Source organism: Syngnathus typhle, linkage group LG21 (genome assembly GCF_033458585.1).
Source record: "Syngnathus typhle isolate RoL2023-S1 ecotype Sweden linkage group LG21, RoL_Styp_1.0, whole genome shotgun sequence".
In the NCBI taxonomy this organism is placed as follows: Eukaryota; Metazoa; Chordata; class Actinopteri; order Syngnathiformes; family Syngnathidae; genus Syngnathus; species Syngnathus typhle.
This window is the reverse complement of record NC_083758.1, coordinates 5,992,000-6,004,498: the sequence shown is the minus strand read 5'-3', so window position 1 is coordinate 6,004,498 and position 12,499 is coordinate 5,992,000. Positions and strand designations below refer to the sequence as shown.

General features: G+C 45.9%; 1 protein-coding gene across 3 annotated transcripts in view; it reads left to right on the top strand.

The window, feature by feature from the left end:
* tafa5a (TAFA chemokine like family member 5a) overlaps nucleotides 1-11,069 on the top strand; it is a 61,825-nt gene extending 50,756 nt beyond the window's left edge. For all 3 annotated transcript variants that reach the window (XM_061268884.1, XM_061268886.1, XM_061268885.1), the window contains exons 3-5: nucleotides 1,729-1,856; nucleotides 5,767-5,943; nucleotides 8,782-11,069. In XM_061268884.1, coding sequence (XP_061124868.1) covers nucleotides 1,729-1,856; nucleotides 5,767-5,775 — 137 coding nt within the window. In that variant the 3' untranslated portion in view covers nucleotides 5,776-5,943; nucleotides 8,782-11,069. The remainder of the gene's footprint in view (nucleotides 1-1,728; nucleotides 1,857-5,766; nucleotides 5,944-8,781) is intronic.
* Nucleotides 11,070-12,499: the final 1,430 nt, after the last annotated feature.

Genomic DNA, 12,499 nt, shown 5'->3' with positions numbered 1-12,499 from the left:
TGAAAGGTGTTGCGGAAATGGCGCATTATTTAAATGGACTTGGTAGAAAAGTGTGATTCCCTCAGGAATGCATCACAGCACATGTCCTAGCCTAGCCTAGGCTAGCCTGTCCTATCGTGTCTCTCAGTGACACCTTGAGATACAAGTGTAATATATTTGATGACTATGGTCGTAACTCGAAACAGCTTGATCGCATACGATTCCAAACAAAGATGTTGCTCACCTGCTTGGGTCACAACCAATCTGCCCCCTTTCTAATTATCAAAACGCTTCATCTTGGAAGTGGCGCGCCGCATACATCACGCGAGATCAGATCTGTCTGCCTCTACCCCCCCCTCCCTCCCCTTGCCCTTTGCGCACGGCCCATCTTTCACCGCCTCGGCATGGGATGAGACGGAATTTATTAGGCCGAGATGCTGGGTGTTGACACGAGTGTGAGCGACCATTTGGTGGGGAGATAAACGCCCCGACGGAGGCTTTAATAATACGAAACCTTCTTTTAGGCACCGCAGAGCAAATTGCTAAATTGCCGGCCGTGCTATTGTAAATCTATTTAAACTGTTCCCTAAATATTTCCAAATTTAAATATTTCACAGCATTTCCGTTCAACATTCACTTTCTCGAATCACTTATCTATTTTGTCAAGACACGGGTGTGTAGCCATGGCAACCGCCTGGTGTGGGGGGGGGGGAACAACTGAGTGAGAACACATAAGCGCCCAGCAGGACATCGGTGTCGGTTGCCCCCCGCGGCGCTGAATGGATCGATCGCTTTTTTTCAAATGATTCAAACTGCTCTTCCGTGTCAATGTGCCAGAGTGAATCACTCATCACACTTTGTTTTTTTCCCCAGCACCTTTAAAGTTGCCAACAGGAGCAATTAAGGCTACTCGGGCTTTGTTTTTGGATGTGCGGCTATTGCTCGACTTTCTTTGCCATCTCTGCGGGGGGTTAAAACGAAGTGTAAAAGCGGATCTTAGTTCATGACGTTCAATTTCATTTTCAATTCATCCTTTTCTCCGCTCAAATTTGCCATTAGACGCGGTGGTGCTTTTGTGCGGCGCTAAGAAAATACGTTTGTCCTTGTCTTTTTTTACTTCAAAGTGCTCTTAGGTTTTTTGAATGTTTCGAAAAAATATTTCAAAAGGGCTGATGTGCTTTTTTTTTTTTTTTTCTTTGGTGTCATTTTTACAGCGACATTTTGAACTTCGGAGGAATTTCTTTAATTCATATTATGTGCCCCAAAATAAAATAAATCACATATTTCTCATTTCATCTACCATAGACTACCTTACAATTTCTCTTGCACAAAATCACACCCAATTTGGAGCAGGTTATAATTTCCACGATGTGCAGCCGAATTACAGGAATGGCATAATGACGCTTAAATTGCGCAATTTGGTGTGCAGCTCTGTTATTTGTTGTCTTTCTATTGAATGCATTGAGCTCTCCTTCTGTCAGATTGCGGCCATCTTGGCCTCATCTCTCACTGTCGGCCCCTCATTTCATATCTTTCAATTGTGTGCACGCTTCATTGCTCTTCGTCTCGTCCAATCGTCGCACCCCCCCGCCGACATTTACAGTGGTATGTTTATTTTCAAGTATTTCCCATCCTCTATCTCGCCCTTCCCATCATTTTCCCATCATGTTCAACCCTTTGCTTTTCTCTCTATGCTAATCTTAGGCTGTCTCATTCACCACCACTTCAATCGTTCTATTTTCTCCACAGCCGCCATTGTTCGGAAAAAGCAGTGGTGCGAGATGGTGCCGTGTTTGGACGACGAAGGCTGCGACCTGTTAGTCAATAAATCCGGCTGGACTTGTACGCAGCCCGGAGGCCGAGTCAAGACAACTACGGTAAGCTCAGACCGCCCCCATCTTCCAAATAAAATCCTTTCAAATGCTTCCTCTTATTCCTTTGTAAACACCCAACAATAATTAATATTTGAGGCCATACGATTTGTGGCTTTGCTTACTAAACTGCTCCGATTATCCTCATCTGGGTTCTTATTGGTCGCCACGTGTAATTTCCTTCCCGTGGTGAAATTACCCACTGTGGCAGAAATGTTTGTGATTGAACAATGATCGCGTGAGCGACGACGCAGGACACCTTTCGGGATAATGACGAGCAGTGAAGAAAGTGGGAGGCGCTTTTCTTGTCAATATATGGAAAACGAGAAATTCACATGCCGATGGGAAAATATATTTGGTTCTTTTTCCACTTCTTTCACACGGAAACGCTAGCCGTCTTATCTACAAACGTGGAACGGGCAAAGGCCGAGGCCCGCCGGGGCATCATTAAATCATAATTTAGTCATCAAGTGACTCACTTGTTTACACCGCACCGCTGAGAGTTAGCGCCGACCACGAATGAACCTGATCGCCGTTGGCCGGGGTGACAGCCGCTCGATGTTTCGCCAACAAAGTCGTTTGTTATCCGGGCACGCAAAGATAGCCCCGCACATATCTGCGTCCATTTTTTATATTTGACAGAGTCCGCACGCGAGTACGGAAACGCGAGCGCACGGATACGTTTCGGCCTACTTGTACTTTTCATATCCCGCTCGAAGACGTCAGTCATCGGCGGGGGGATGACAGGTATTTCCCGCTCGGCTCATTGGCCGCTTTAAGCCCGCCGACAGCTCGTCAAGAGGCCGGACGGCCGCGCGCACTCGACTGTCCCCAGTTGGCCGTGAATGTTTAAGCGGGTTTCGCTGTCAGGGATTTTAGTAGTTGGCAGCAGGCAGTCATGGGTCACCGTTTAAAATTCCTTTCAAAATATGAATCCGTGTCAGGGACGAAACGGTCGACGAGGAAAGTCGGGTGAATGTTTGATTTTTCCCCAACTACCCATTAAAAGGGCATCGAAGCTAAGTTTCAGACGGGGGGAGAGAAAAAAAAATCATCTACTGCCATGTTTCTTTCAGACTCTTTGATACAGTAACATGCAAAAGCATTTACTTCATTTGAACAAATGCCCTTTTCCCCGAGGCCTTTTCCGACTATAAGCCCACACTGGCCCCGTATGTGGACGTTGCCGGAGGCTGAACGCGCCTCATGCACGCTCCGCTGAGCATGTCCGACCTGTCCGTCAGGTGTTTGTGTGAAAACATCAATGCGGACAAGCGGGCTCGTCCCTGAGGCGGGTCGTATGACGAAGCCGATCTGACTCAGCCCCCCAAGCCCTATAAAGGGCTATTTTGGATAAATGTCAGGAAGCAGTTTGCGTGTCTTGATTGACCAAACATATTCTCCGTCTACGTTAAATAATAGCTTGCGTGCATTTGTTTCTTTCACATCAGGCTCCGCCCATCCGTCACCCCGTCATTCATCTTAGTCTCAAGCTGCTCTGTGTCGGGCCTCTCAATAAAACCACAATATTGATCGTGGTTCAACATGAAGATTGATACCCGGCACATGGACCCTGACAGTAAGGCTTTGAACGAGGTTACTTTCACCTGCAAGGACCATTGACTGACGAAAAGGACAAACAGAGACAATCCTAGAATTTTTTTGGACTAGAATTTAATGTAGCCTTAGTATTTATAGTATGGATTGTTATTCCCTATATTCTAAAGCACTCTCTTTTGGCAAATGCCATCTGAGTCGTCATCTTCCGTCCTCGCCTTTGTGAGGCTCTCCCCGGAGAATGCTCGGCATTGTGCCCTCCACGACTTCAGACTGGCAGATGAAACGACACAAGCCTCTCTCTCTCGCTATCTCTCTCTCTCTCTTTTTGTCTGTCTCGCTTTCTGCTGCATGGGGGCGACGCCGGGTGCTCAGTGAGATGGAGGCAGAGTGATTGCGCCATTAGAGGAGAAAAAGCAAATCCACCGCAGGTGATTCGGCGGATTTTTTGCGACAGCCTAATAAGACAAACAATCGGGACGAGACAGAAAGTAACGAAGAACCAGCGGTGGCGGCAGAAAAGAAAAAGTATTCAACCTTAAGTTGTTTTCGTTTTGGGCTCTAAGTAAGCACTTTAATCGTCAACACCGGTACGGTATGTAAATGAAGCAACTCAATACGGTTCTGACCGCGTCTTTGTTGGTACAGCTTCATTGTCGAACGTCAACTCGGAAAGTTAGAATCGAGAAAATCATTTCTAAGCTGTCCTTGAAAAGTCGGGAGAATCACAGTTGGGCGCTTCAGTGATGGAAATATAAATGAATCCTTCCACTGTCGGAAATGTCCCACGGTAGGAACTCGGAGTGGCAGGTCGAGTCAATACCCAATTTTCCTTCCGCTAAGCATTGTCGAGTGCTGCAGATTCCGCCGCACAGAACAGAATCACCGGCACGTTCCGCAATGGAGAAGCAGCGGCGTGACTGCAATCGTGACATTTTCACCTCTCAGGGGAAAGAGAAGACGCTCAATACCTCTTTGGGTGGAAGCAAACTGGAGCAGAAGATAATCGTGCGTCCGCAGTGAAGTACACGTCGACTCGACCTGGTCTAGGCGAGTATTTGACCCTTCATGTGAAGACTGCGGACTTAGACGCCGGCTGTCTGCTTTTCGGATATTTACGCAATCGCACAAATTTATCATCTGCATCTTCGTCTCTCCGTGGAACCGGTTGAAGACGATCCTGACGGGATCTCCCCACGCTCCCTCTTCAGTATAGGTTCTGGGTTGGTACCAACTTGTGTAATTGATCCCTCTGGGTATTGCGGGCACATCCGAGTTGCGCATTGAACAGAATCACCACGAAGAAGACAGCTGCTTGGTTGCCCCAGACATGGAGAGAGATGGCAAGACAAAGACCCGGTTCTGTTCCCAGTTTGCTTTTAGAGGGAGCCGAGTCAGCGCACCTCACCCTCCATTTGGGGGACTTGGGGAAGACATTAGAGTGTTAGCGAGGGGCAAGAGGGAGATGCACCGAGAATAAAAAAGTGCTGTCTCCTCATGTTCTGGAGAGAGGATTGATGGACTAAGTGGGGAGGATTGCTCAAGTCTCCCCTGGCCAGTGAAATAGTGTGAAGAGCAAATGTTTCCAGCTCAAATTGCCAATCATGGCGTGTTTCAGCCATTTAGTTTTGGCAAAAACAGATAATTGATTTCATAAAGTAGGACGTGATTGATGGCTCGGGCTCGAGCCGCAAGCAGCTTGTCTTTATTCCGACGAGCAGACGGCTGCAAATGAACGCAAGGCCGATGGACCATTATGCTCATTGTACAGTAGCTCGATTTTTTTGGGAAGTTTCACAAAATGTGAGCGTAATTAGAGACGTTGAAAGAGACTAAATGTGAGCTGTCTGGAAATACAATCGGAATCAAATTGGGCACTCATAATTTGGAGGTTTAATAAGCGGTCAAGCATTTAAAACAGAATAGGAGGAAAAAAATATCAGTAAGGTAGCACAATGAAGACTTTGTCATGCGAGTCAAGCTGAGTCAATTATTCAGTAAGTTTTCACTTGTCTCAAGTCCTTAAATTCGTGTAATTCGACTCTCCCGCCGCCAAAGACGAAAACAAAAGATTACGTTTGAGTTACCACCTGACAATTACACAGCGCACAAGTGAATGCAAAGCAAATCAATCTTTTGAGCTACTTCTTTAATTCCCTCCCTTGGCTCCCTTCTCCGAGCGCAATAACTCCCGTAACTATTTTTCTACTCGGCTCGCGACGCTTTTGAAGGCGCTTAAATGTGACACTTTGATAAGCCGGGCTAATAATACAGCGACGCCGCTCAAGAAAAACAACAGCGTTGATTACGTTACATGTTGTTATTTTATCAACGTGATTTTTTTTTTCTTTCCCTACAGGCTCTATGACGCGACAGGACTCTCCCTCCACATTGTTGCACCGAGGAGAGCATTGACGACCCCCTTGACAGGCAGCCAGACACCACTCACCACCGCCACCTTAACGCCACTATCACAAGTCCGCCCATTCCCCGGAAGCTAACTATCCTGCGCCGCGGCCCTCGCGGAGGCGGAAAGGTACCGAACTCAAGAATGCCAAAAGTAATCCACCCAAAACTCTTGAGAACAGGAGGGAGATTCATAACTGAAACAACCTGTATTTCGCTTTTTCTGTTGTTGGTTTTGTATTCAGCCTATCAATTCCCACCGTGCGCGTTAAGCTAGGCTAAATCCATACGCGCGCCGATACAAGATGGCGCCATCTGCAGTTCCATCTTGTTTCCGCTCTTGCTTGGCACGCCTTAAGCCTGCGCTGGCGAGCCCTGACACCGATGGCATCTGTTATTCAGCATAAAAACGAGGCGCCAGACAGGGGCGGATATTAATGCGCGTTACCGCGACGCTGGAGTAGCCACGCGGACATTTTTAACTTACAATGAAATAAAAAAAGATTAGGACAAAGTCGTAAAAGTGCCCGTTCGTGTTGAGCTTCAGAAAAGCAGGGTCCTCCACCAGTCAATATTGCTGGCAGTTTTATGATTTGCTTTTAAGAGAAAATCTGATCCCGCTGTTTCTTTCCCAACCAGGCAGCGAGGCCCCCGGTAGATTTGCAGCTAAAAATAGACATTGAAGGAATCCATGCTCAGATACTTGCACAGCCCATCATAGAGCAGATCTGTTTAGCACCAGTTAAGGAAGACTGAAATGCAATTAGAACGATGGGCCCCATAAAGTATCGGGTGCTTTGTATCGGATATTAGTACACTTGCTCCCCGAGGTCATATTTCGAGAGCGAGCTTTCTAATCATATCGTATAGACATCTGTTTGATGTTCCGAGGAATACCCAAAAAAAGGTTTGATGGTGACGTAACTGCAGATAGCAGCATGTGGGTTGAGCGTGCGTGTGAACATTTTGGCTGCTTCGGGCGTGTAACGAGCCATTTCCCACCGCTCATTAACCTGTGGCTTATTGCTAACCTGCTCATGAATATTCATCGGGCCGGCTTCTACGGGGGAAGGAGATGCAACAAGAATGTTACAATGACAAATGAGCAATCAGTGATGTATGTTTATTTTGATTTCTTATTTTATTATTTTTTATTATTAATTTTATATATATATATATTGTTATTTTTAAATGCCTCGACTTCGGTCGGTGTGACGCATTTCCTTTCATGAGACCCTTAACACGTTTAGCGCGGGTCGGTGTGCGCTGACATTTCCGAGGGAGTCGGCCAGAGTACACACGCAGAGGAAATGTCAAGTCTCGGCCATATGTTGACGCGAATTTGCTTTCCGTCCCAGCTGGAGAGTGACTACATACTATGTATTATGAATCGAGTTGTCTTTAGCGCTAGCAGATGTGCCTGTGCACAATATGCGCTATGCAGAGCCGAACGTATACTTTGCTACACTCGGCTGCGCCTCCAGATAGGAAGATGTACCCTACAAATTTGATGTGCATGGAATCCAACGTTTTCCTCTTCCTCGGATGAATATCGACATGTATCGAGTGGAATGCCCGCGAGCCAGTGTGCACAAATTAGACATAAACACGGATGGAATATTTACGTTCCGTCACTCTTGGTGATGCCTTAAAGTTTGTCAGTCGGTTTACGGGCGGGACTTCATATCTCTCTCTCTCTCTCTCTCTCCGTTCGTGCGTGCCCGAGAATGGCATCTGGTCGTTGGCCCTCGTAAGATATAAAATAGAGTAATATGGCGGTTTGCTGATAAACCTGAGGTAATTATCACCTAGGGCCTGGGAATTTTATTCATAGGGCAAATTCATCTGATATTCATCTGACGCTGGTTCCTCTTTTAATAGGGGACTCGCATTTCCCCGAGATGAGATTTGTGTGTAGGGGAGATTTATGGGAGGCTGTTTCCCCACAATGCGAGTTTGTGTATGTGGCGCGAGTCAGAGCAAAAGGGGGAGCATTGTGGGAATATGAGAAAATTACCATGCTCGACCGCTTCGTCTAACTATGTGGTAGTTTACAGAAAAACAAGACCATTTCATTGCTAGCCATTTGCATTCCATTTCCTTGACGGCAGTTGTAGGATTTCCCAGTAGGGCCTGGAGTCATCTCGTGGGAGAAAGCAAAAAAAAAAAAAAATGTTGACAATTGCCGTATTAATAATTAGCTGTGTTAATAGTTGACGGCTGAAAATTTTCAGCATGTTATTATTCCATGCCTGGTCTGCATCCGACACCTTGATTCTCGCATGGCCTGTTCCGTTCAAGTTCATTATTATTACATTCGAGCCTCGGTGACATTGCCAAGATCTTGAACGGCGACACTATTATTTTGGCTGTGTGGCGGCCAGATGGTTTGCGGACGCTTCCAGATTTGTCTTTTTGCCCTAAGATTAATTGTTTCTCCGCGAGAGTCGCTTTGTTCTTGTACACTAGGTGGAGAAGGAAGGCGAGTTGTAATGGAAATAACCTTCAACTGAGAAAATCCTGTTAGCAAGTCTCGGGCGTACAGTAATTAGTTGTTTTTAGTCGGTCATGGCAGAACTACAATGACGCACACAAATGTAATTTTAAAAGTCCAATGAAAGTGTTTTGTTGGCCAAGGGAGCGAATCCGAAATTAGATTTAACACCATAACGTCCGTTTTCTTTTCAAAGACTGGTGGTGCTCCAAGCAGAATAAAAATAGCAAATGGAAACAGCAGGGGCTCCGAACTTGAACCCTGTGGAACACCATACGATAGTGAGGCTGCGGAATTCAGAGCAACTGCTGCCAAATAATATCGAAAGCATTTCCAAGTCCTACCGTATATTTTGCTTTTGCATGATATGGCAAAGTTTACATCAAGATTTTGCTGAAAAGTCAAAACACTTCAATCGACTCCTGACTGTGCTAACAAAATCTCTTCTGCTCTGTTCTTCGTCCTTCGTGACAGGTCTCGTAACACCACCAGAGCACCAGAACGGGAGTGTTTGCAGGAACACCCCCTCCCCGCCCCCGCCCCCTCCAGGACATTGGGTAAATGACTCGCAATAAAACACTGTTCCCTGCGAGCGACTCCACGGGCTTTCTGACTTCTCCCACCCGGCGGGTGTCGTTGGGTCAACAAGGTCGTCTGCTCTCCACTTCTGCCTGCTCCGTCCAATTAGCAGCTCTCGCCCTTCGCCGTGGAGGGTGGGACCCCTGCCAAATGTCACGGGTGACTTGCGCCCTATCGGAAGTCCCTCTGAATTGAAGACGAGAATTCTCCGCATTTCTTCACCTTTCTAGAAGCTCAGCAGGGCGCAAGGATCATTTAGAGAAGTGGGCGCTCGCTGCTGTGAATAGGCCTTCTGCTGGAGCAGACCTCCCATATTTTTATAGACCAAAGAGCAAAAGAAACAAATGTGCCAGGACTGAGGCAGTAGACCCTTGCCGGCTTGCGTGCCCACCAAGCGACCCGTGGACACCTCGTGGATTGGCGCGCACACACACACACACACACACACGGATCAAAGGAGTACTTTTGACCATTTCCTGACTGTTTTCTTTCCTCGGACCGAGCCCAACACTGTACTTTGGAACTGGAGATATAGGTACTACATAACGTATAACTGTGTATCGAGAACAAAAAAAATAAATAAAGAAAAAAATAAATACAAAAGATGCGACGGTCGGAAGGCAAGAAGGCGCATCAAAAAAACGCAAATGAAAAGACGGCGTGAAGAAATGTCATTAAATGTATTTTGAAAGTCCCTAAAAGTTATATATTTAACAGTTTTTATATGTTGTACCTTTGTAGAGAAGCTTATTGGACTTGTGGTCACAATGACAATTAGGATGTGCGCAAAATGCTGTTGTTCTCATTACCGCCGGCGCTCGTAGTCTTGGGTTTTTCGGTTCACACCTCACTAGCTGCTTTATTTTCATCTTCATTTCCAAGTCACTGTCCAGCAAAAAAGAAAACCCCAGGACTGACTTACATTTTAAGTGTATAGTAGTCAGTGGAAGCCATTGAAGACTGCTAATTTGCTATGATATTGTATCGTACACAATGTGGAATACTGAATCGTTTCCCCTCGATGGCTTTGGATCTCTTAATTTATTTCCGTGCTCGCCCCGGTCGGCGCGACAACGGGCTTCGACGTCGGCGAGCGGAACAAGGGGGGTTAGATCGAACGAGGGAGCTGCGGAGAGATTGCGGTCATTGACATATAGTACTTTTTTTAATCATGAAATATTTTAAGAATAAATTAAATACATTGAATGAAATGTCCCTTGAAAATGGAGCTGGTGTTTGGATCCGTGTGCTCTTCGACCGGAGTCCCGCAGGGTAACGGAAGTCATCCGTTTGATTTCAAGCACGTCGGACAAGATCCCAAGACGACCGACGGTGAATGTTAACAAATTACGACAACAAGTCAGTTGCCACGGCAACGGAAGCTTTATTACGATTCCAATATGGAGCCCCAGCGTCGGCATAATTACGACCGAACAAGTTGTCGAAATGAACCGTCATTGCTCATGAGATGCGATTACCGCGAGTGCTTGTGATTATTTAATTCCTGAACTAAAATTAATAATCTCTTTATTAACCAGGAACTCATATGGCATATGATTTAATGTATTTCTCTACTGTATACATTTGAAGGATGTGATTATTTTCGGATACGGCATCTGTCTATTTTTCCATGATTACAGCAGAAGGCAAATAATGAATATGATTATGGCTATTTTTAAGAAGCTCATGTTATACCTCGAGCTTTTGTTTTTCTGACAGCGTGCATTCCCGCAGTAAACGTTTGTCTACCAAGACGGAAAATGTGGAAGAATCCCCATGGAGGTTAAACCGGTTAATTAAATTGAACGACTTCAAATCACTCTTATTTTGGCAAGAATTTAATTTAGGATTTTTTTTTATGGGCTATCCTGCTGTTTTCTGCTTGCCTTTTTTTTTCCCCCCAGACTTCCTATCCAGATGTAACATTATTGACATATTTGGCATCTAATTCATATTTCACACTAGGAGTCTTTCTTTACAGTACGAATTTGATGAAGTGCTGAAAAAAAGATCGATAGATAATATGGCCAACGCAGCTGCTTACTTATGGGTGCCCCCCCGCCCAGCTGCCAAGAGAATACTTACAATAATCTGTCATGGTTACGGCAGCAAAGTCATTTGTCTTTTCGTGTCCATTCTTTATTTGTGTTATTTTTTTGGATCAACAGGTGAACGGTTCATTAAGGAGGTTTGTACCAACACATTTAAAATGAGCAAATTCTTATTTTGTTTTCACAAACACTATTAAAAAGTACACGCATAGTTATGCAAAGAATTCAGGAAGTGGAATCTATACGCAAATACGTTTTGCTATTTGATTTGATCTATAATAGACACACCGGTAGAGACGGAGGAAAAAGACATGCTTGACGGCATATCGATCGGTAATCAAGACGTACGCCGATTCAACCGCGGGCCCTCTCCGTCTCCTCGACGAGGTTGACAGATGGCGACCAGCCTGACACACGAGCGCGCCGAATGAGAAAAAATGACGCGCTTTTCAGCAGCTCCTTTAAAAACTCATTTACATGCTGTCAGCTTCCATTACGGCTGCCGACGGTAGCCGGCGGGATAGCCAAGGCGCCCGGGCGTAGCGCCGAACCTGGCCCGCCTTAGCGCTCCGCTAACACTAGCATTCTGGTCTTCGAAGGGTCATAGGTCACTCTTAAAACCAAGAACAGAGTCAAACAACATATGAATGATCACGCATATCCGACCTGAATAACAACGGGGGGCGGAGCCACATCGTAGCGAGGGGTTGTTTGAGGCTAAGTACACGCGTGGGTTCATTAGCCTAACAACGAGCTTCATAGCGGCTCGCCTGCTCCTAGGGGACACCTGCTGTGAACATCTCACCACACGAGTTTCTATACATTGCGACGGGCTTTAATTAGCGGCGGCGGCGTGTCAAGCTGTGTGATTTACAGTACGGCTAAAAAACAAACATCTATCAGTTGTCATATGTCATTCGGCCTTAATTTACTGAGTCACCAGCTCTTCGCATTCTGGACAAACTGATTGAATTTAAGTTTTTCATCTTACTTTGATAGCGCAGGGTTTATCGGTCGGTCAAAATAACACAGTCCAGATATGATCATCATGATCATTGACTATTTTCTTTCCAATCCCGGAGTGTACATTTCAATCCCTCTGACTTGAGCTGGCTTTCTACTTTAATTCTTTTAGGACCATAATCCCTTTTGGCTAAAATGATAAAGTGCGATCCCCGGGTGGGCAGCTGTTTTTTTTTTTTTTTTTTCCACTTCAGCCTTTCCTTGACGCCCGCACCAATTTATTTACACTGTCCCCAAAAGAGCGCCTGAGAAATGATGGACTTGCGCTTACTGAGCCCAGGCACCTTGATAATGGAGTGAGGCTGAAGCGATTAGCACACTAACAGCCCGTCGGTTCTCTTGAGGGAGGCCGGGCCGGCGGGAGACGGACTCCGAGAACCTCCTAAGAACCTCCGGTTCAAAGTCTGACTGTAGCGAGGTACTTAATTGACATCTTGACATCGGGTACCGACGACGTTACATAATTAATACGGTGTGCCTCGTGGTCCATGAAATACAGTCCAATCACAAAGATCAAAGCTGAAAATATCCAAGCAGAG